Genomic DNA, 25,497 nt, shown 5'->3' with positions numbered 1-25,497 from the left:
TTACAGTTACAGAATTTATAGTAAACAAAAAGTAAGACCAACAAAAATATCACTGGTGGTGTTTCTATGGATTAATAATATATGTACTCTCAAACTTATAATTTCCTTTGAGGGAGAATAATTTTACTTCTTTCCTCATTATGGCTATCTGGAGGTTTGTGACAACAATTTCTTCTTGAAAAGTGTCTGCAATACCAGCACTCAAAAGTATTCTCGTCAGTTTTCCTGGCATCTTTTTTTTTTTTTTTCCTGGCATCTTTAAACTGGACAGCCCCAGCCCTGAGTATACCTAACCCTTCCCACAAACTCCCACAGCCATAGGCCGTTTGCAGTGCATATTCAGTTCCAGCAGATGCAAGGTTGGGTGGAGACATTTGCAATCTTAAAGAAGTACTATGAGAGTCCCACTTTAAGACACAAAGTCTTGAAGTCATTTTATAGGGCCCTGGAGAGCAGGAATCATGTCATATTCATTTTATACCCATTTTATACACTTGTATGTTAAATATAAGCAACTGGACATGATAGATTTTAACTTTTTAAGTTAAATATTGAGTTGACACAAATATTTATGAAATATACAAAAATACAATGAAATAAGGATACAACCACCACAAATGAACTAAGAACTTAAGGAGCAGTACCACTGCATTATAATCCTCCCTGTGTGCCTCTTGATTCTATACTAGTTTAGTCTCTTGCCCTTCAGAATAATTCTGCTGATTTTTGTCATTCTTGTTTCTCTTTAGTTTTACTATATTTTTGTATGACTAAGTAATGTATCAGTAATTTTTACATGATTTTAAACTTCATACAAATGGAATCATGTATTCTTCTGTGCCTTTCTCCTTTTAATTACAGGCTCCTGAAATCCCTCTGTTATGAACTGCAGAACCATCTTCTGTATGGCATTCCATTGAATATACCTCAATATATTAACCTATTCTCTTCCTGATAGAGGTATCAGTTGTATCTAGTTCTTTTCTGTTACAAGAATATTACACTGCGCTTCCACAACAAACTGTGGTAAATTCTTAAAGGGATGGGAATACCAGACCACCTGACCTACCTCCTTAGAAACCTGTATGCAGGTCAAGAAGCAACAGTTAGAACTGGTATGGAACAATGGACTGGTTCCAAATTGGGAAAGGAGTATGTCAAGGCTGTACACTGTCACCCTGCTTATTTAGCTTATATGCAGAGTACATCATGTGAAATGCCAGGCTGGAAGAAACACAAGCAGGAATCAAGACTGCCGGGAGAAATATCAATAACCTCAGATATGCAGACGACACCACTCTAATGGCAGAAAGTGAAGAGGAACTAAAAAGCCTCTTGATGAAGGTGAAAGAGAATGAAAAAGCTGGCTTAAAACTCAACGCTCAAAAAACTAAGATTATGGAATCTGGTCCCATCACTTCATGGCCAATGGATGGGGAAAAAATGGAAACAGTGGCAGACTTTATTTTCTTGGTCTCCAAAATCACTGCAGACAGTGACTGCAACCATGAAATTAAAAGACGCTTGCTCCATGGAAGAAAAGTTATGACCAACCTAGACAGCATATTAAAAAGCAGACACGTTACTTTGCCAACAAAGGTCCGTCTAGTCAAAGCTATAGTTTTTCCATTAGTCATGTATGGATGTGAGAGCTGGACCATAAAGAAGGCTGAACACTGAAGAACTGATACTTTCAAACTGTGGTGCTGGAAAAGACTCTTCAGAGTCCCTTGGACAGCAAGGAGATCAAACCAGTCAATTCCAAAGAAAGTCAACCCTGAATATTCATTGGAAGGACTGATGCTGAAGCTGAAGCTCCAATACTTTGGCCACCTGTACAAAAGACTCACTGGAAAAGACCCTGAGCTGGGAAAGACTGAAGGCAGGAGAAGGGAACAACAGAGGGTGAGATGGTTGGATGGTATCATGGATTCAATGGACGTGAGTTTGAGCAATCTCAGGGAGATAGTGATGGACAGAGAGGCCTGGTGTGCTGCAGTCCATGGGGTCACAAAAGTCAAACATCACTGAGTGACTGAACAACAACAGCAACACCGCATGAATTTAAGAATTTTACTAAGGTATTATTTTAAGAAATATAATTGTTGAGTCAACTTCACTAGATAATGCTGAATCATTTTTCAAAGTGAATGGGCCAATTTATATTTATTGCAGAGAAGAGTTCCCTTTAGTCCATATTCTCACCAAAACTTAAGATATCCAATTTAAATCAATTTAATAGATGGAAAATAGTATTTCATGTTAGTTTTTAATTTTTACATTTTGATTCCTAATATGTTTGAGCATCTTTTCATGTGCTCATTGGCCACTCAGATTTCTCTTCTCCTACAATATGACTATTTAAGTCAATAGTCTATATGTAGACTTTTCTCATTGACTCATAGAGGACTTTTTATATAGGTTTCTTTCAGTTTTTTATTTTTTTCAAATATTTTCTTCCAGCTTCTGGTATGTCTTTTTGTTTTCACAGAAGCATTCTTTTGATAAGTAGAAGTTCTTAATCGTAATGCACTCAATTTTCTCAATTGTTTCCCTTATGGATTTGCTTAAGTGTCTCATGTAAGGAACCATTTCTTACACTGAAGTCATAAAGATATTCTTCTATACTGAATCCTAAATTTTACAGCTTTTCTTTTCACATTTCAGTAATAATTCATCTGGAATGAACTTTTGAGCTCAGATTGAGATGAGGATTGCAATTTTACCATTTACCCTTCATTGAAAAGCCTAATATTTCTCAACTCATATAGAGTGTTATCTGTGTCACAAACAAATTTTCTATGTGGTAGTGTCTGTTTCTGAGCTAATTGACCAAGTTTTCCATTCTTTTGTCCTAGGTTCTAACTTGCTACAGTTTAATAATAAATATCTCTTAATATAATATAATAAATATCTCTTAATAGTAAATAATTAATACCATGTGAAATATTACAGTTACTTCTGGTGCATTATTCTTTCATATATATTTGAGCATCAGGTTATCAAATTCCATCTAAAAATTCCTTAGAATCATTTTTTTCAATCATATTGAATATATAAATTAACTTATAGAAAATTGACTGAATTAAGCTATTGGGTCTCTTAGTCCATCAACAAAAGGCTTTTTTTTTTTGTCTTTTTATACAAGCTTTCTTTAATAAAGTTCAATAAAATGTATTTTTCTCCATGAAGGTCATACTTATCTTTTGTTAGGCATGTTCTTGCCTTTAACAAGGCAAATAGCTTATAAATTATATTTTCTCTATGTGGGTACAGTGAAATAGATTTAATATTAATTCTGTATCCAGCAAATTCGCTGAAATCATTACTCTATCTGTAATGTATACTCTGTATATATACTTGAGATTTTCCAAACAGACAATCACTTGGTAATAATAACTCTTATGATAACTCTTGGTAATGATAACTCTTATTTCTTTCTAATTTATTTCTTTAATTATTTCTTCATGCCTTTTAGTACAATGTCAGATGAAATATTGACTGATTTTCCAGTGTTAAACCATACTTGCATTATTGGCTAAACTCAACTTGGCCATGACATCTTTTTTATGTTATTGAATATGGTTTGCTACTATTTTCTTTAGGATTTTTTGTATTATTTTGAGTAGGAAGAACTTCTTATTCTTTTGAATAGGAATAACTTACAAATCTTCTTTTTCATCATTTGGTGTTGGTACCAAAGCCATATACATCATTATATACATTTCACACTCTAAAGGTTTGACTGTATTCCGGGTATCAGGACGATTTCTATGATGGAAGGATATTTCTAAGTTCATACAATGGGCAGGCGAAGATCTATGCAATATAGATCTTGGTATCACTTAGGCCATTCCAACTATTCTGTTTCTACTACATGTTTATTCAGTTATGACTAAAAAGAAGTCATGTCACTATGAGTCACCAGGTTGCTATTTCCAAGGTCCCAAAGGTTTTCAAGGAATGAAATATGCATTAATTATTTTTTTTCTTGGCTTTACATGCAGAAGATTTTGGTGCAATATGATAAAGATAAGGTCTTTCTGCAAATTCATAGTCTCTCAAAACAATTAAAATGTGATAGCAAAAGCCCCCAGAAAGGTGCTAACCCTCAAAGTACCAAAGACAAGTACAGCTTATTCCTTAAGTCCTTTCCCTATCTTCAGTTTCTAATCTATTCCTAACTAGATTCTTTCATCCCTGTATTCTGTGCCGTTTTTCCTTCCCTGTTTCAGATTATGTCCGTAACTAAACGTCATTCTCCTCATTTAACTCTTCTCTCCACTCTTCATCTTAAAATCATTTGAGTGATTCAGTTCGACTCAATGTCTGGGCTTCCTCTCACTGCCCATGTTGCGCTCATCCCTGCGTGTATTAAAAGCCAACCAGCTACTGAAAGCTGCCATTGAAGGGACTACAAACTGCTATTGCTGCTAAGTCACTTCAGTCCTGTCCGACTCTGTGCGACCCCATCCCTGGGATCCTCCAGGCAAGAACACTGGAGTGGGTTGCCATTTCCTTCTCCAGATTACAAACTAGTGGTAGGTAAAAAGTGGTAGGGAAAGCTACACGAGGTGATACTGACTGAGTAAAAACCAGCCCTCAGCCCAGCTAAGAGAGCCCAGGAAAGCTTTGGAGGAATGGATGAAACCTAAACAGAGTCCTCAAAGGTGAAGAGGATTAACAAGAGCAACAAAGAGTGCAGGGAATGGCATTCAAGGTAGAGAAAACAGGAGACGCAAAAGCATGGGGAACCACAGGGCCCCTGTGGCCCACTGGAAAGTTAGTTTCCCGGGATAATAAGGCCCAACTCTCACTGTGCATTTCAGCATTTTAGAGCTTTTTGGTAAAAAATTAATTCAACTCATAGATGTTTTTTTTTTTTTTTTTTTTCATAGATGTTTTTAAAGTTGGAAAAATGCTGTCATTTGTGTTTGTTTTTATGGCATTGGTCTAACATTGCTAACTCTGCAGTTCATCACTGAATTGTTCTAGAACGGTTTCTAGAAAGTACAAAGTCTGTAATCTGAGAGAAATTTAATTTAAATTTTATCTGATATTTTGTATCTGGGTCACGAATTAATATGACAATGTGGTAGTTGGACAGAAAAGAAGAAAACATATCCAAATCACTTGAGTTATAAGAAACAAAAATAACCTCCAAAGATGAGCTACAAAAAGATGGCATTATTTAGGCAAAGTTTTCTGTTCTAACTTCTAAGTTCCCTTCATACTCTACATCTTCCTGTCTCTGCTCAGTGTTATAAATAACACTGTTTCTACACACAGACAGTACTGCTAGAGAGGACCTTTCACGCGGAGCAGCAGGCCAGCTCCCGAGCACACTGCGTTTCAGCGTGTGTGCTTGTGTGCACGTGTGCACTGCTTGAAAGTGAAGGTGAGGCCGCTCAGTCGTGTCTGACTCTGCGCGACCCCATGGACTGTAGCCTACCAGGTTTCTCCGTCCATGGATTTTCCAGGCAAGTGTACTGGAGTGGGGTGCCATTTCCTTCTCCAGGGGATCTTCCTGTCCCAGGGATCGAACCCAGGTCTCCCGCATTGCAGGCAGACACTTTGTAGGCAGTGCGCTGCTTATAAGACCAAAAATGAACACAATCTTTAACTGAATGTCTTCCAAGTACCTTATGATTCTGGATTTCAATGATAATGACCACTAGTAGGGATCTGGAGATCATAAACCAAAGGGTATGATTAAATATAAAAATTTTAAAAGTCCAGTCAAATTGGACTCTGCATACAAACTGAAAGATTTTGTATTTCTCCTATTTTTCTGGCTCCTCTAATCACCATAAAACAATCTCCCTTTTAAATACACCTGACTTCCCATTTCTAAGTTACTCTATCACTGTTACTGGCAGCTAAAGATAGTAAGAATTATTTTATTATTTAAAGTATAAAATGTTTTTATACATTTTAGTATGCCTACAATATGTCATGTAAACAAGTCATACTATAATTGAAAGATATATGCATTTAGTTCTTTTAAAAATTAAGAACTTTATCAAATGATCCTTTTCTGAGAAATAATCACTGAATTTAAAGATGATATATTTAAATTGCTGTCTATATTGTATTTTATAAACATCATACAGCCCTATTGTTAGTTATCTTTTTCTTCTCCTTAATATGAATTACAAAATATTTAAAATGTTAGGGGTTAAAAACATCTATGGTGAAATATTAGGAAGTAAGCCCAAATTGCAGAACCTGGGACTAAAATGTGTGCTATGTTTCAGAATTAAATACTATTTTTTGAGTGATTATTTTCGAATTGTTATTCAACATACAAAACACATGGTTCTAGAGAAGTTCTTCTGAGCACAGAGCTAGTTAATAAGACACGTAGAACTTTTGATTTCACACATGAAGCAGGAAGGTAAAGACAAGCATTATTTTCCACCAAAAACAAACCTTTAGGAAACAGTTGTTACTGTTATTGCAGTTGCCAGACACTCCTTGCAGTTCAGCCACAGGGTTCTAAAACGGTTGACAACAGAGATTAAAAAAGGCTTTCCCTCCACTAGAGGCAGTAGCCTAATATAAAGGAAGGAAAAACACTGACGTTCCAGTGCTTACTTTAACATAAACTTTCAAGACTAAGAGAACACCCCCAAACTCTTAGTTTTTCCACCATGTAAACAGTTATAGAGCCAGTGCACATTATCAAAAGGCCACCCATAGTAACTGCAATCTCTTGTTCGTACAACACAACCTGCTTCCAAACAGGAACAGCAAACAGCAGAAGTCAGATTTAATGTTATCCCTTTAATGCTTTTTCACATAAAAAATTACATTTTTTAAACCTTTAACTCTTATGCAAACCACAACTTCCATTATATTTCTGCTTCTAATTATTACATATTAACACAAGCAATAAAAATATATGTCCATGTAGGCACCTGCTCTAAGTTGCATTCAATACTTTAAAAGATTCTAAAAAATAAACTAATGTTGTCATGATGTAGTTGTGATAATAATAATTTCTAGTAATAAAAACAAATTATGAAAGAAAGATTAAATTATATTTTAAGAGAAGGAGCCTCAGTTTCTGGAGTGATAATTAATCTCGCTACAAACTACTACACAAAAAGGCTTTGAAATGCAATCTATAATCTAAGACTTCAAAGTCTAATAAATATTATATCTTAACATTCAAAGAAGCAAAAGCATAATAATCACATAATTTTAAAAGTGTATGTAAAATAACTCATTTTAATGTGAACAACCATTACATACGTTCTAATTTTAAAAAGTGGTACAGTACCAGTTCACATTTCATTTCCAGTCTAAGCCCACAGTGTTTCGCATTACATTTTGCTCTTTTTGATAGAAATGAAGTCCCCAAAATACAGATACATGACTCCTGTGACATAAAACATATGTCAGAATTACATCATCTCGCCTTAAAAGGTAAACCCTGATAGCTGTGGCGTATGAATGGAAATAAAATTTGTTATTGAAAATAAAATCTAGTTGAAAAATTTACTATACCCTCAGAATTTCATGAGACAGTGCTGACTGTCTGAGGGGTTTACTGAAATCCTCCATGGTTACCTTTCAGATTGTTTTTTTTTTTTTTTTTTTTTAAAAAAAGAAGAAAGAAAGAAAAAGAAATGAACAATTTTATAAATCCAGAAGTAAAATGCCTTATCACAGATACACTCAGATCTAGATTTAAAATTTTTCAGTGGTTCAGATTTACATCTCCCTCTTCTTTAAAGGATCCTTTATTTTATTTTTCAGCTGTTAGGCAGAGCCATTTTAACTTAAAAAAAAAATCAGAATGTTTAACAGAGAATGAACAGAAACAGGAATGCAATTCAAATTGAATTGGGCATTCACATATTTTAAACTCTTCCAGTTTAAATATTTGAAGGAAAAAAACAAAAAATTCAGAAATTTAAATGAAGTTTTGGGATTATCTATGTATTTTAAATTCTACTGGAGTATAACTTTTAATTTATTAAACTATTAAAACAGATACATATAAGCACACACAATGCATGGTAAAGTATTCTTAATCTTCAATACGGTTCTGATAAGAGGTCCACTGTACTTTTACAATTTCAGGACATATTTCCTCACAGTGCAATGTTTTCCTTATAGGCAATTCAAGCAAGCAGCTCCCCTCTTTCGATGTGACAGGTTCCAAGTTAGAATCAACCTTGGGTTATCTGACCAAAACCAGAGTTCTCTGTTCTTCAGTAGACAATGCTGATCTAAGTGCTGGCTCTGGAAATTAACTGCATGAACCTGGTCGTTCTGCATTTAATTAGAGGTTTTCCTGGCTGGTCTAGGGAATGTCATGGGGGATATTACCAAATAAAAATGATTCTAACTTTGAAATCACAAGATGATTCTATAAATGGTAAGAAAAACGAGAAACCAAGTGACTGGTTACACAACTGAGGGTTAACAGGATATGTAAATCAATAAATTGTTCCATTACATATGAAATTAATAAATTATTCAAGGACCATGCAAATTGCTCATTGGATAACCAATATTGGTTATTTTCATTTTCATTATGTATTTTACTTTTCATTAACACAGAGAGAGAATAAATAAAAAATAAGGACTTAACACAAATCAATTAAAAAACATCTGGAAGCACTAATAAAAAATAAGCCTAAATCAAGTAAATAAATTGACATGTTTACACAAAAGTGGATTTTCACTATTTGCAGACCTTTCATCTCTCCAACATACAGAAAAGTAATGGTTGGTTTTAGCTGGGCATGCTTTGGTGAGGCAGTGTGTAACACAGAAGAAAGGGAGAAGGATATGTCCAAAAGGAACATGAGAGAGAAAGAAACAGTGAGAAAGAACTCCTTGACCTTTTCAATAAAGTGAAGGTTACTTGGTGTAGCAAGCACCTGCTTTCTATTTCAACATCTTGCAGGCAGAAGAAAAAGTTTAACCTAAAACTAAACTCTGACTTTTTGTAGAATAGTTGTATACTCAGCTATTCCATTTAAGCCCTATCTTCACAGGCTACTTCTGGATTAAGTATTTACCTAATGTAAAATAACTCTTGTCAAGTATTTGATCCCCCTATTAATAGAAATTTATAGAACAAAGAATTCCAGAACCTAGGTATTCTTCCAGAACAAGAAACTTCATTACCCAAAACAGGAATCCCCGTTGCAGCATCTCTTGTGTCCCAGTGACTCTGTGTGTGCCTAGATAGAGACATACACACCAGTCTACTCCATTCAAAATCAGCAGTGTGTTGCAAAGAGTCCAGGCTCTGGAGCCAGGAGACCCCTGTTCCCAACCTAAATCTGGCAGCCACTAGCTATACCATTAGAAAAAGCCTCAATTATTACATCTTTAGAAAAGGAGGGGGCAGATTCTCTTCTACTTGTTATAAAGATGATCTGAAATCATGTAGAGAAGACACCCAGCAAAGTGCCTGGCACTGAAAATTTATTTACTACCCTCCTTGCCCCTGAGAATATCTGCTCAGGTGACAATCAACTCTGCTTTCCTTATAAAAACAGGCATGCTGCTGCTGCTAAATTGCTTCAGTCATGTCCAACTTTGTGAGACCCTATGGACTGTAGCCCACCAGGCTCCTCTGTTCATGAGATTCTCTAGGCAGGAATACTGGAGTGGGTTGCCATACCCTCCTTCAGGAGATCTTCCCGACCCAGGGATCAAACGTTGGTCTCCTGTATTGCAGGCAGATTCTTTACCGCTGAGCCACCAGGGAAGTCCCCACAAACAGGCATACAAAAGAATAAACAAAATCCATATGGTATATTTCTAAGTATAAAAATTGAATGACAAGTATTCCTTATACATTTATTTGAATTATTAGAGAAAATCTTACATTAAAAAAAAGAAATTTTAGGTTGAAAGCTTTGGCAGATCAATGTGATCTATTCCTAAAAATAACTGGAGGAAATATGTAGTATGTGATCTAAAATGTTCAGTTGGGAAGCCTTAATTAAAGAAATATCTGATTTTTCCCTCTTTCCTTGTTAGACCTGATGCTTTATTCCTCATGCTTTATGGAATATGAGAAACTGGCCCTGTACTTTTAAACAAAGACACAGATCCAGAGACTGGAAAATTTGGCCTCCTCACCTTCTACCACTTGATGTCACCCGTACTCCCCTGAACCTCAAATCCAAATTTTTTCTAACAGAGTGAGCAGGTAACAGCCAAATGTGCAATGATTCTACAATCCTAATTCAGGCTTGCAGCCAAAGCAAATCAGTGTCTCTGATAAAACACAAGATTCTTGTGCAGAGAACTGAAAAATAGGGAAGATGAAAGTTCAAATATTTGAGGAAATCACTGTTTTAGTTTCAAAAAAATACTTGCCATTTAAAATGAATTCTGAACGTGAAAAACTAAATCAATTAAATAGAATTTTAAGGAACTAATTCACTCACGTGAAGAATAGTCTGATGTTTATTCTTAGATCAATAGTTGACTGAAGCACCACTGAAAAAATTTTCTACTATAATAAAGAGAGCATACATTCTCATTATACTACAAACAAATGAAAAATGAATATACATTTGTGTTAAAACATTCCACACTAAAAACACATGAAAAATATTTGAATGTCTCTTTATTAATCTTCACTAGGTCCCTGCTAGAAACCAAAACAGTTCTGGAGAAATAATATATTCAGCTGAGTAGAGGTTGAACATATGAAGTTGCACTGTCCTTCCATCAGCTGGTATAAAGAATATCTGTTTTACCTGAGTATTCACTGTGTTTATGGAGCATGAAACACTGCAGTTACATTGGTGATGGATCCTTTGACATGTCAATGTGAAACATATGCATGTTTAACATGTTTATAAAAAAGTATGTTGTCCCATTATATCAATGTACATTTGGCACTCACATTAGAAATAGACCAGCATCTGTATTATATTACAACACACAAGGGTTCTGGAGAGTCGTTTTCACTTGGGGGTTAGCTTCTATTCATTTGCCTGATCTTTTACAGAGAGCGGGATGCAAAATTATTCCAATATGGATCTACTCTATGGAATATGCACTGGTGGAAAAGCTTTGTTCTGCATTATGTTAGCACAAATCATAGTGAGCAGATCCAAAGAACTTTCTCTTCCTGGGGGGAAGAAAATCTAAAAACACTCGGCAATTTTCAGTACTTTCTGTGTGTGTTTGTGTGTGTATGTGTGTCTTTTCATTCAAAATGTTTACTGATTTTTTTAAAAAGTATTCCCTGTTACATACTTACTGTAGAAAACCTGGAAAAAAATGGAAAAATACAAAGCAGAGAGAGAAAAATCCAAGATAGCTAGTATTTATATTTTGGTATTTTTACCCTTTTTTTGTTTCAATGAATGTATCTTAATTATATGATAAAAGAGGACTTATTTGATCCAGAAGACTTCATACTGTAAATATGATACCATTAATTGATTGATAAGCTATTAACAAACGCAAGCAATATTTCCTTTCTATAAGACTGAAGCTGACACATTCTCCTTGAAAAACTGCAAAGATCTGTCTTACTGCTATACGGTAAAGAGAGTTTTATCGAGTTGGGATGTAGTAAGAAGAAATGAAGGAAGAAGAATTTTGCAAGCGCGGCTTACCTCATCGTCGTCAGCATCATACTGGGCATAGTGCTGTTCAAGCAGCTCTCTCTGGCGCCTTTCTTGTTCCAGGGTCTGGCTTATCAACTGGGCAACCTCACTCACTTGTCCTGGTTTTTCTCGCCCAATGACAAATCTACACGAAAGTTAAAGAGAACTGGTAAGTCAGACTCTCCAACAAAAAAGGAAGCTAAGGAAAGTAAATAAGCTTCATATTTCATCAGAGCATATCAAGCCTCAAAAAAATAATATTACCTGTTTTTTTAAAGGTATGCTTGGGTAGAAGGAAAGGTTAGCTGAGCAATTAAAGTGATTTTTGCAGCCACAGACCAAAGGGAAAGAGGAAAAGTAAAGAACCACAAAAAATTATCACTTCAGGAGAAGACAAAACGGATGTAATCCATTCTCCAGTACTTTACACATTTTTGATACCCTACAAAATGAAAGCAAGGTCATAATTTTCTGTAACACTGAACTTTAAAATCATTTCCATAGTTATAGTCTCTTTAAAATGCTAAAACTATTTGAAAAACATTTTGAGGTATGGCATACTCTATATGAGTAAATAAGAAGGAGGCATTGACTTTTTGCTAAGTTACTATGACTGTGAAGGTAAAAAAAAAAAAGGAGAGAAAAAAATGTAGGTTTTTTTTTTTTTGTCTGTATCTTTACAATGAAAAACTAAAACAAAGGAGAGGTAAATCAGCTCACTAAGTTTGGAGAAAGATGGTAGGAGGAAGGATGTGGCCTCAAGAAATACTCAAGGGGAAATGCCTGTCAATATAATTCCTGTAAGAAAAAAATATATAAAGAGAAAATCAGGGAAGACATTTACTTATTGCTATCTAGTCATTTATGATACAGCCTCATTGATACTATGTTTCTTATTCAACAAATTAATATTCACTTTTTAAAATCTTTTCACACTAATATATGGCTCTATCTTTCTAAAAATACAATTAATATGTCTCCATAATATAGTTTCCATATATTATTTAACTTAGTTATTTTGGTTAGTAACTCTGCTTAATTTTGCTTATATACTGAACTGATGTTTTCCTCTGATTGGGCTTTTCAGGTGGCTCGGGAAAGAGCCTGCCTGCGATGCAGTAGACACAGGAGATGCAGGCTCAGCCCTTGGGTTCAGAAGGTCTCATGGAGGAGAAGTGGCAACACACTCCAGTATTCTTGCCTGGAAAATTCCATGGGCAGAGGAGCCTGGCGGGCTACAGTCCATGGGGTTTCACAGAGTTGGACATGACTGAGCAACTAACACTTCTGATTACAATATTTTGCTATTTTCAATTACAATTTTAAAAGAAGTACTCTACCATTCTCTGTACAAATACACTAAACGTCAAAATTTTTATACTTGGATGTTAGTAATTAAATATATTTTTAGAGATATTTTTATGTTGTTTCAAATAGGACGCTTCAGTGTTCATTTATCATCCAAGTTATTTTTCTTTGGGAAATTAATCACTGAGTTGTAATCATTTTCTATATATTCTGGATACATATATTTTAGGTAGTTAGAATAGGAAAAAGGAGTCCAAAGTAGTAGTGGCAAAAAGACAAAGAAAGGAAAAATAGAACAAAGGAAGGACCACGGACCTGAGTGAGAACCTCAGATGAAGCAAACAGCCCTCCTGGCTAGCCCAGTTTACATAGGACAGGCTCAGGGGGAGGAGGAAAACACATAAAAAGGGGAGCCAAAATTAAGCCGCTGGCTTCTCTTCTCTTCACTTCTTTTGGGCTGGCCCGCTCTTACACCTCGAGGATGTATTTTCCTTTGCTTGCTGAATAAAACTGAGCTGTAACACTAGTCCATCCATTGCTTCAAATTTTTGCTGCAGTGAGACAGAACTAAGGAAATTACACACTCCGCTGACATATGTATGTATTATAGATACACACACAGATCATATATGCATATGATTTATTATATTCTCTCAACCTGTGGCTTGCCTTTAGATTTTCCTAAGTCTTTTAAGGAAGTCCAAATTATTCCTTTTTAAAAGATTGTGATTTGTGCCTCCTACCTAAGAAAGCTGCCTGATTAAATGTTACAGAGATTCTTCTCCTGTTAGGTTGGTGCAAATGTAATTTCTGTTTCAGGTGGTGAATTTTAAATCATTACAACTAGGCTCAAACACATTTTTATTAATCAAATGGGAACGATTACAATCAACACAATTTTTCCAGTGAGAAATAAGTTTATCCCTGTGGCATAAAAATCTGTAGCTGGGGACTCAAAGAACTCTTGGAATGTGTTTTCTAGATCCTGCTGGTTGTGGAAGCATTTTCCCTGCAAAAAGTGTCGAGATGCTTGAAGAAATGATAGTCGGTTGGTGAGAGGTGAATATGGTGGAGGAGGCAAAACTCCGTAGTCCAATTTGTATAAGTGTTTCACGTGTGGTAGGATGTTGTCATTGGGAAGGACTGGGCTCGTTCTGTTGAACAATGCCAGCTGCAGGGGCTGCAGTTTTTGGTGCATCTCATCAATTTGCTGAGCATAATTCTCAGATGTACTATTTTCACAGGGATTCAGAAGGCTGTAGTGGATCAGACCAGCAAGAGACCACCAAACAGTAACCATAATCTTTTTTGGTGCCAGTTGGCTTTGGGAGGTGCTTCAGAGCTTCTTCTTGGTCCAGCCATTGAGCCGGTCATCACCAGTTGTTGTATACAATCCACTTTTTGTCGCATTTTGCAATCTAATTGAGAAATGGTTCAGATTTCTGGTCAGCTCATGAGGCATCCACTTTTCGAGCTTTTGCACCTTTCCAATTTGCTTCAAATGCTGAATGACTGTAAAACGGTCAACGTTGAGTTCTTAGGCAACTTCTCAAATAGTTATAAGAGGATCAGCTTTGATGATGACTCTGAATTGTCATTGTCAACTTCTGATGGCCAGCAATTACGCTCATTGTCAAGTCTCTTGTCTCCTTTGCAAGACTTCTTGAACCACCCACTGCACTGTACTGTACGTTAGAAGTTCCTCAGCCAAATGCACTGTTGATGTTGCGAGTCATCTCTGATGTTTCACAACCCATTTTGAACTCATATAAGAAAATTGCTCAAATCTGCTTTTTGTCTAACATCATTTCCATAGTCTAAAATAAATAGAAAATAAACAGTAAATACAGACTCTTAAGAGTACCTTGGACAGCAAGGAGATCAAACCAGTCAATCATAATGGAAATCAACCCTGAAGGACTGATGCTGAAGTTCCAAGACTTTGGCCAACTGATACAAAGAGCCAACTCACTGGAAAAGACCCTGATGCTGGGAAAGATTGAAGGCAGGAGGAGAAGGTGACGACAGAGGATGAGATGGCTGAATGGCATCACCGACTCGATGGACATGAGTTTAAGCAAGCTCCGGGAGGTGGTAAAGGACAGGGAAGCCAGGTGTGCGGCAGTCTATGGGTCACAAAGAGTTGGACATAACTTAGCAACTGAACAACAAGAAGTCACTAGCAAAAAAACATAAAGCAAGAAATGTGCAATGAAATTATAATTAACATAACCACGTTTATTTACAATATATTCCAATATCAAATGGCAAATTTCAACAATGCAAAAACCACAATTACTTTTGTCCAAACCTAATATTTTCCTTTTGTTAATGCTTTGATTTTATATCAAGTAGGTTAAATCTTTCACATTTATTTTCATGCATGATGTTTGGTAAAGGGGGGTTCAATATTTTCCAAATTGGTAGCCAGTTGTTTCAATACCATGTTTTGAAAAGACTATTGTAATACCACCACTGAATTATTCAGGCACATTTGCTGAAAATAAATTGACCATGTACTTGTGTGCTGATTTCTGAACATTTCAATCTTCTCCACTGATGTTTTTATCCCTGTGCCAATACCACACAGCCTTGATTGCAATATACTTAATCTTGAAACTAGTGCTGTGAGTTATTCAATTATGTATGCCCTTTTCAAAATTACTGACTATTCTAAGTTATCCAAATAGCTATATAAATTTTAAAACTAGCTTACCAGTTTCATTTAAAAAGCACATTGATGTTTGATTTGGGATTGCTTTGAATCTATAGATCAATTTGTAGATCAGCTCTACTAATAATATAGAATTCTCTGATCCATGAACATGGTAATCTCTACATTTATATTTAATTATTTCTATTGAAATAAAGTTGCCAATATTATGTTAGTTACAGGTGTATTACATAATGCTTTGATACTTGCATACATTATGAAAGACCACCCTAAATCTAGTTAACCATCTGTCCTCATACAGATTTACTACACTATTACTGACCATATTCCTTATTCTGTATATTACACCTTGACTTCCTTAACATATAACTAGAGATTTGAATTTCTTTTTTAAAAAAATATTTTTACTTTTCTTCTTTTCTATTTTTTTATTGAAGGATAATTGTTTTACAGAATTTTGTGTTTTCTGTCAAACCTCAACATGAATCAGCCATATGTATACATATATCCCCTCCCTGTTGGACCCCCCTCCCATCTCCCTCTCCATCCCACTCATCTAGATTGATACAGAGCCGCTGTTTGAATTTCCTGAGTGGTACAGCAAATTCCCATTGGCTATCTATTTTACATATGGTAATGTAAGTTTCCATGATACTTTTTCCATACATCTCACCCTCTCCTCCCCTCACCCCACGACCATAAACCTATTTTCTATGTCTGTTTCTCCAGTGCTGTCCTGTAAATAAATTCTTCAGTACCATTTTTCTAGACTCCATATGTATGCGTTAGAATACAATATTTATTTTTCTCTTTCTGACTCACTTCACACTGTATAATAGGTTCTAGGTTCATCCACCTCATTAGAACTGACTCAAATAAATTTCTTTTTATGGCTAAGTAATAGTCCATTGTGTATATGTACCACAACTTCTTTATCCATTCATCTGTCAAGGGACATCTAGCTTGCTTCCATGTTCTAGCTATTGTAAATAGTGCTTCAATGAACAATGGGATACATGTGTGTTTTTGAATCTTGGTTTCCTCAGGGTATATGCATAGGAGTGGGATTGCTGGGTCATATAGTGGTTTTATTCCTAGTTTTTTAAGGAATCTCCATACCATCTTCCATAGAGGCTATATCAATTTACATTCCCACCAACAGTGCAAGAGCATTTCCTTTGCTCCACATCCTCTCCAGCATTTACTGTTTGTAGACTTTTTGTTGAGGGCCATTCTGGCTGGTTGGAAGTGATATCACATTGTAGTTTTGATTTGCATTTCTCTAATAATGAGCGATGTTGAGCAACTTTTCATGTGTTTGATAGCTATCTGTATGTCTTCTTTGGAAAAATGTCTGTTTAGGTCTTTTCCCCACTTTTTGATTGGGTTATTTGTTTTCCTGGTATTGAGTTATATGAGCTGCTTGTATATTTTGGAAATTAATCCTTTGTCAGTTGTTTCATTTGCTATTATTTTCTCCTATTCTGAGGGTTGTCTTTTCACCTTGCTTATAGTTTCCTTTGCTGTGCAAAAGCTTTTAAGTTTCATCAAGTCCCACTTGTTTACTTTTGTTTTTATTTCCGTTACTCTAGGAGGTGGGTCATAGAGGATCTTGCTTTGATTTATGTCATCAAGTGTTCTGCCTATGTTCTCCTCTGAGAGTTTTATAGTTTCTGGTCTTGCATTTAGGTCTTTAATCCATTTTGAGTTTATCTTTGTGTATGGTGTTAGGAAGTGTTCTAATTTCATTCTTTTACATGTAGCTGTCCATTTCTTGAAGAGGCTATCTTTGCCCCACTGTATAATTCTTGCCTCTTTTGTCAAAAATAAGGTACCCACAGGTGCATGGGTTTATTTCTGGGCTTTCTATCTTGTTCTGTTGGTCTATATTTCTGTTTTTGTGCCAGTACCATACTGTCTTGATGACTGCAACTTGTAGTATAATCTGAAGTCAGGAAGGTTGATTTCTCCAGTTCCATTCTTCTTTCTCAGCACTGCTTTGACTACTCGGGGTCTTTTGTGTTTCCATATGAATTGTGATATGTTTTGTTCCAGTTCTGTGAAAACTGCCATTGGTGATTTGATAGGGATCACATTGAATCTGTAGATTGTGTTTAGTAGTTTAGTATACTACTAAATTTTCACAATATTGATTCTTCCTAACTATGAATATGGAATATCTCTCCATCTGTTTATGTTGTCTTTGATTTCTTTCATTAGTGTCTTCTAGTTTTCTGTGTACAGTTCTTTTATCTCCTGAGGTAAGTTTATTCCTGGATATTTAACTCTTTTTCTTGGAATGCTGAATGGGATTGTTCCTTAATTTCTCTTTCTGATTTTTCACTGTTAGTATATCGAAATGCAAGTGATTTCTGCGCATTGATTTTTGTATGCTGAAACTTTGCTGTATTCACTGATTAGCTCTAGTAATCGTCTGATACTATCTTTAGGGTTTTCCATGCACAGTATTATGTCATCTGCAAACAGTGAGAACTTTATTTCTTCTTTTCTGATCTGGATTCCTTTTTTTCTTTTCCTTCTCTGATGGCTGTAGCTAGGACTTCCAGAACTATGCTGAATAATAGTGGTGAAAGTGGACACCCTTGTCTTGTTCCTGATCTTAGGGGGAATGCTTTCAGTTCTTCACCATTGAGAATAATGTCTGCTGTAGGCTTATTATATATGGCCTTTACTATGTTGAAGTAGGTCCCTTCTATGCCCATTTTGTGAAGAGTTTTAATCATAAATGGATGCTGAATTTTGTCAAAGGCTTTTTCTGCTTCTATTGAGATGATCATATGGTTTTTATCTTTCAATTTGTTAATATGGTGTATTACATTGATTGATTTGTGTACACTGAAGAATCCTTGCATCCCTGGAACAAACCCAGCTTGCTCATGGTGTAGGAGCTTTTTGATGTGTTGCTGAATTCTGTTTGCTGAAATTTTGTTGAGGATTTTTGCATCTATGTTCATCAGTGACACTGGCCTGTAGTTTTCTTTTTTTTGTGTTGTCTTTGTCTGGTTTTGCTATCAGGGTGATGGTGGCCTCGTAGAATGAGTTTGGATGTTCCTTCCTCTGCAATCTTTTGAAAGAGCATCAGAAGGATAAGCATTAGTTCTTCTCTAAATGTCTGATAGAATTGTCCTGTGAAGCCATCTGGTCCCGGGTTTTTGTTTTTTTTGGAGATTTTTGATCACAGCTTCAATTTCAGTGCTTGTAATTGGGTTGTCCATAATTTCTACTTCTTCCTGGTTCAGTCTTGGAAGATTGAACTTTTCTAAGAATCTGTCCGTTTCTTCCAGGTTATCCATTTTATTGCTATACAGTTATTAATAATAGTCTCTTATAATCCTTTGTATTTCTGCATTGTCTGTTGTATCCTCTCCTTTTTCATTTCTAATTTTGTTGATTTGATGCTTCTCTCTTTTTTCCTTGATGAGCCTGGCTAAAGGCTTATCAATTTTGTTTATCTTCTCAAAGAACCAGCTTTTAGTTTTATTAATCTTTACTATTGTTTCTTTCATTTCTTTTTCATTTATTCTGCTCAGATCCTTATGATTTCTTTCCTTCTACTAATTTTGGGGTTTTTTTTCCTTCTTCTTCCAGTTTGGGTGTAAAGTTCGGTTGTCTACTTGATGTTTTTCTTGTTTCTGCAGGTAGGATTGTATATCTCTAAATTCCCTCTTAGAACTGCTTTTCCAGCATCCCATAGGTTTTGGGTTGTCATGTTTTCATTATCATTTGTTTCTAGAAATTTTTTTATTTACCTTTTGATTTCTTCAGTAATGTGTAGGTTATTTAGAAATGTGTTGTTTAATTTCCATGTGTTTGTGTTTCTTTCAGTTTTTTTTAATAATTGGTATCTAGTCTCATAGCATTGTGGTTGAGAGAAGATGCTTGATACGATTTCAGTTTTCTTAAATTTACTGAGGTCTGATTTGCGACCCAAGATGAGGTCTATCCTGGGGAATGTGCATGTGCACTTGAGAAGAAGGTGTTTTCCTCTGCATTTGGATGGAATGTGCTGAAGATATCAGTGAGATCCATCTCATCTAATGTATATTTAAGACTTGTGTTTCCTTATTAATTTTCTGTTTTGATGAGCCGTCCATTGGTTTGAGTTAGGTGTTAAAAGTCTCCTACTATTATTGTGTCACTGTCAATTTCTCCTTTTATGTCTGTTAGTGTTTGTCTTATGTATTTAGGTGCTCCCGTGTTGGGTGCATAGATATTTACAACTGTTATGTCTTCCGTCTGGATTGATCCCTTGATCATTATGTAGTGTCCTTCCTTATCTCTTGTAATACTCTTTATTTTAAGGTCTATTTTGTCTGATATGAGGATTGCTACTCCAGCTTTGCTTCGCTTCCCATTTGCATGGAATGTGTTTTTCCATCCTCTCACTTTCAGTCTATATGTGCTGTGAGGTCTGCAGTGGGTTTCTTTTAGACAGCATATATAGGGGTCTTGTTTTTTTATCCATTCAGCCAGCCTGTGTCTTTTGGTTGGAGCATTTAATCCATTAACAGTTAAAGTAATTGTTGATATACATGTTCCTTTTGCCATTTTCTTAATCATTTGAGTTTGATTTTGTAGATCTTTTTTCTTCTCTTGTATTTCTTGGCTATATAAGTCCCTTTAACAGTTGTAAAGCTGGTTACATGGTACTGAATTTTCTTAACTTTTGCTTGTCTGAAAAGCTTTTGATTTCTCCATCAATTTTGAATGAGATCTTTCCCAGGTACTGTAATCTTGGTTGTAGATTTTTCCCTTTCAGCACTTTAAATATATCCTGCCATTCCCTTCTGGCCTGCAGAGTTTCTGCTGAAAGATCAGCTGTTAAGCATATGGGGTTTCCCTTGTATGTTACTTGTTGCTTCTCCCTTGCTGCTTTTAATATTCTTTCTTTGTGTTTAGTCTTTGTTAGTTCGATTAGAATGTGTCTTGGTGTGTTTCTCCTTGATCTTATCCTGTATGGGACTCTTTGTGCCTCTTGAACTTGATTGACTGTTTCTTTTTCCATGTTGGGGAAATTTTCAACTATAATCTCTTCAAAAATTTTCTCATACCTCCTTTCAAAAATTCTTCTCTTCTTCTTCTGGTATCCCTATAATTCAATGTTTGATATTGTCCCAGAGGTCTCTGAGACTATCCTCAGTTCTTTCCATTCTTTTTACTTTATTCTGCTCTTCAGAAGTTATTTCCACCATTTTCTCTTCCAGCTCACTGATTCGTTCTTCTGCTTAAGATATTCTGCTATTGATTCCTTCTAGAGTATTTTTAATTTCAGTAATTGTGTTGTTTTTCTCCATATGTTTATTCTTTAATTCTTCTAGGTCTTTGTTAATTGATTCTTGCATTTTCTCAAGGTTTTTGATCATCTTTACTATCATTATTCTGAATTCTTTTTCAGGTAGTTCGCCTATTTCCTCTTCATTTATTTGTCCCTTCATTTGTGTAGTATTTTTCTGCCTTTTCATTATTTTTTTTTTAACTTATTGTGTTTGAGGTCTCGTTTTCCCAGGCTCCAAGGTTGAATTCTGTCTTCCTTTTGGTTTCTGCCCTCCTAAGATTGGTCCAGTGGTTTGTGTAAGCCTCCTACAGGGTGAGATTTGTGCTGAGTTTTTGTTTGTTTGTTTTTCCTCTGATGGGCAAGGCTGAGTGAGGTGGTAATCCTGTCTGCTGATGATTGGGTTTGTATTTTTGTTTTGTTTGTTGTTTAGATGAGGCATCCTGGACAGGGTGCTACTGGTGGTTAGGTGATGCCGGGTCTTATATTCAAGTGTTTTCCTTTGTGTGAGTTCTCACTATTTGGTACTTCCTAGTATCCTGTGGACGGAGGAGCCTGGTAGGCTGCCGTCTATGGGGTAGCACAGAGTCGGACACAACTGAAGCGACTTAGCAGCAGCAGCATCAGTATTAGTTCTCTGATAGTCTAGGGTCTTGGAGTCAATGTTCCCACTGCAAATGCTCAGGGCTTGATCTCTGGTCAGGAACGAAGATTCCACAAGTGGTTTGTTATGGCATTAAGTGAGATTAAAACAAATATCCAAAAATGAGAAACCAAAGGTGAACCCCAGACAAATGGCAGTTACAAAATCAAGTAAATAATAATTAAAGTAATGCAATATATACCACATACATATACACCCATGAGCAAAGTCAAAACAGTCCAACAAAAATAAAGTACGGTAGATTGGCCTGGAGAACAAAGTAAATAAAAAATTATATTTACTAGTTAAGAACAAAACTAACTAAAGCACAAACTGGAAAACAAAACTAATGCAAGGTGCCAAGTGGGGAATAAAGCAATGACAACAAAACTAACAAATATGTTGAGAGGAAAGGAAATAAAGAAAAGAAAGAAAGAATGATATGCAAAGTTAAATAGAGGTAGATGAAGATTTATGTACATTAAAGATTAACTTCAAGGGGAAGAGAACAGTAGGAAAGGCAAACAAAGGAATAAATTTAGAAAAAAAATAATAGGTTTTTTTTTTTAATTAAAAATTAAAATTATAAAAAAGAGAAAAGAAAAAAGTGGAAGAAGAAAGAAAAAAGGAAAACTCCACAAAACTGCAAAAGCCCAACATAGAGGCAGAGGCTTATAGCAGCAATAAAAAGTGTGACTGAATATACACATATACATATATACCCATAAGCAAAATCAAAACAGTTCAACAAAAATAAAGTACAATAGATTGACCTGGCGAACAAAGGAAACCAAAAATTTTATCTACCAGAACAAAACTAAAGCACAAACTGGAAAACAAAACTAAAGCAAGGTGCCAACTGGTGAATAAAGCAATGAAAATAAAACTAACAAAATGTTGAGAGGAAAGGAAAGAAAGAAAGAAAGAATAGATATGCAAAGGTAAATAGAGGTAGATGAATATTTATATACATTAAAGATTAGCTGCAAGGGGAAGAGAACAGTAGGAAAGGCAAACAGTGATAAATATAGAAAAAATATAATAGGATTTTAAAAATTAAAAATTAAAATTATAAAAAAAGAGAAAAGAAAAACAAACAAACAGAAGAAGAAAGAAAAAAGGGAAAAAGGAAAACTCCACAGAACTGCAAAAGCCCAATGTAGTGACTGAATATACACGAAATTTGCATTTCTTAAAAGCTTCACCTATTTAGCTATTTATGTGTGTGTGTACCACTTTGTCTTCATCCTTTCATCTCATGTTGGACACAGGTTGCTTCTATATCTGCTGCCGCTGCTGCTGCTCTATATCTAGGGTATTGTAAATAAAGGTACAGTGAACATTTGAGTGCATATATTTTTTCCAAATTAGGATTTTTATTTTCTACAAATAAATACCCAGAAGTAAATTACTAAGTCATATTGCAGTTATATTTTTAATTTTCTGAGGAACTTCCATACTGTTTTCCATAGTGTCTGCATCAACTTACAATTCCAATACCAACAGTGCTCAAGCATTCCCTTTTCTCCACATCCTCATTAACACTTATTCGTTGTCTTTTTGATAACAGTTATGCTGATGTGATATCTCACTGTAATTCTTACTTGCAGGTCTCTGATGATTAGAGATGTTGAGCATCCTTTCATGTGGTTGTTGGCCATTTGTCTTCTTTGGAAAAGTGTCTATTCAGGCCCCCTGGCCATTTTTAAATTGGGTTCTTTGTTATTTTGATGTTGAGTTACATGAGTTCTTTGTATATTTTAGACTTTAATCTTTTATCATTTGCAAATATCTTCTCCCATTTAGTTGGCTGCCTTTTCACTTTGCTGACAGCTTCCTTCACTGTGCAGAAGTTTTTTAGTTTAATGTGGTCCCATTTGTTTATTTTTGTTTGTTTCCCTTGTCTAAGGGGACATATTCCCCCAAAATTGTATTGTTAGGACTGGTGTCAGAGAGCATACAGCCTATTTTTTTTCCTAGGAGTTTTATGGCTTCAGGTTTTAAAGTCTTTAATCCATTTTGAGTTTATTTTTGTATATGGTATGAGAAAGTAGTCCAGTTTGGTTATTTTGCATGTAGCTGTCCAGTTATCACAATACCATTTATTGAAGAGGCTGTCTTTTCCCCATTTTATACGCTTGCCTCCTTTGATTAATTGACTATGATTATTTGCTGTAGTTGTGTGAAAAATGATTTTGGTATTTTGATACTGATTACACTAAATCTATAGATTGCCTGAGGAGTATTTTGACAATGTTAAGTCTTCCAATCCATAAGCATGCTATGTATTTCTACTTGGTTATGTCATCTTCAGTTTCTTCCATCCATGTCTTACAGTTTTCTGAGTACAAGTCTTTAGCTTTAGTTAGGTTTATTCCCAGGTGGTGGCTCAGATATAAAAGAATCTGCCTCCAATGCAGGAAATGCAGGTTCGATCTGGGTTAGGAAGATCCCCTGGAGCATTCCATGGACAGAGGAGCCTGGGAGACTACAGTTCATGGGGCTGCAGAGAGTTGGACATGCCTGTGTGACTAACACTTATTCACAGGCATTTTACTCTTTAGGATACAATTGTAAATTGGGTTCTTTTCCTAATTTCTCTTTCTGATGTTTTGTTGTCAGTGTACAAAATCATAGAAAATTTGTGGATATTAATTTTGAGGCCTGTCCCTTTATTTAATTCATTTGTTAGTTGTAAGTTGTTTTGCTGGTGACTAGGATTTTCTATATATAGTATCGGAGTAGGACATGGTAATCCACTCCAGTATTCTTGCCTGGAGCATTCCATGGACAGATGAGCCTGGCAGGCTACAGTCCACTGGGTCACAAAGAGCTGGACCCAACTGAGTTACAAACACAACTACTCCACTCCTCCTCCTCCTACTATATAGCATCAGGTCATCGCAGACAATGGCAATTTTAATTCCTCCTTTTCAATTTGGATTCCTTCTATTTATTTTTCTTATTTGACTGCTGTGGCTAGGACTTACCATACTGTATTAAATAAAGTGGCAATAATTGGCATCCTTGTTTTGGTCCTGATCCTAGCAGAAATGCTTTCAGCTTTTCACCATTGGGTAGACGTTGGCTGTGGCTCTGTCATATGTGGCTCTTATTATGTTGTGGTAAGTTCCCTCTCTATTGTTTATCATAAATGCAAGTTGAATTTTGATAAAAGTTTTTCTACATCTATTGAGATAATAAAATTTTTTTCCAATTTGCTAATGTTATGACACTGATTGATTTTTGGATACCAAACTATCCTTGTGTCATTGGGATAAATTCCACCTGATCATGATATTATATATTCCTTTTAATGTACTGTTGAATTCAGTTTGCTAATATTTTGTTGAAAATTGTTGCATCTGGCTTTATCAGTGATATTGACCTTGATTCTCTTTTTTGTGTAGTAATTCCATCTGGTTTTGTTATCAGGGTGATGTTGACCTCATAGAATGAGTTCAGAAGCACTCCTTTCCCTTCAAATTTTGGAAGTAGCTTGAGAAGGACAGATTTCAATTGTCCTTTAAATGTTTGGTAGAACTCATTGGTGAGGCCATTTAGTCCTGGACTTTTATTTGGGGCAGGGGGAAGCGGATTTTTAAATTAGTGATTCAATATCATTACTGGTAATCAGTTTGTTCATATTTCCTATTTCTTCCTCAATCAATCTTTGGAACTGTATATTTCTAGGAATTTATTCATTTCTTCTAGGTTGTCTTTTACAACCTAGAAGGTATGTAGCAGTTCATAGTAATTTCTTATGTTTCTTTGCATTTCAGTAGTGTCACTTTTAACTTCTCTTTCACTACTGATTTTATTTGGGCCCATGATGAGTCTGGCTAAAGTTTACCAATTTTGTTTGTCTTTTCAAGAACCAGGTCTTAGTTTCATTGATCTTTTCTTTCTTTCCTTTTTTTAGTCTCTATTTTATTTACTTTTTCTCTGATTTTTATGATTTCTTTCCTTCTACTAATTT

General features: G+C 35.4%; 1 protein-coding gene across 13 annotated transcripts in view; it reads right to left on the bottom strand.

Annotated features, from left to right (window-relative positions):
* PPP1R9A (protein phosphatase 1 regulatory subunit 9A) overlaps positions 1-25,497 on the bottom strand; it is a 321,494-nt gene that overhangs the window by 82,900 nt on the left and 213,097 nt on the right. For 8 of the 13 annotated variants that reach the window (XM_043462631.1, XM_043462639.1, XM_043462636.1 and 5 more), the window contains exons 6-7: positions 11,610-11,745; positions 6,433-6,498 (exon numbers count right to left, since the gene is read on the bottom strand). In XM_043462631.1, coding sequence (XP_043318566.1) covers positions 6,433-6,498; positions 11,610-11,745 — 202 coding nt within the window. The remainder of the gene's footprint in view (positions 1-6,432; positions 6,499-11,609; positions 11,746-25,497) is intronic. The other 5 variants (XM_043462642.1, XM_043462637.1, XM_043462640.1 and 2 more) reach the window with 1 other exon arrangement.

Source organism: Cervus canadensis, chromosome 3 (genome assembly GCF_019320065.1).
Source record: "Cervus canadensis isolate Bull #8, Minnesota chromosome 3, ASM1932006v1, whole genome shotgun sequence".
Lineage (NCBI taxonomy): Eukaryota > Metazoa > Chordata > Mammalia > Artiodactyla > Cervidae > Cervus > Cervus canadensis.
Note: the sequence above shows the minus strand (reverse complement) of the source record. Positions and strands in the feature narration are given on the sequence as shown.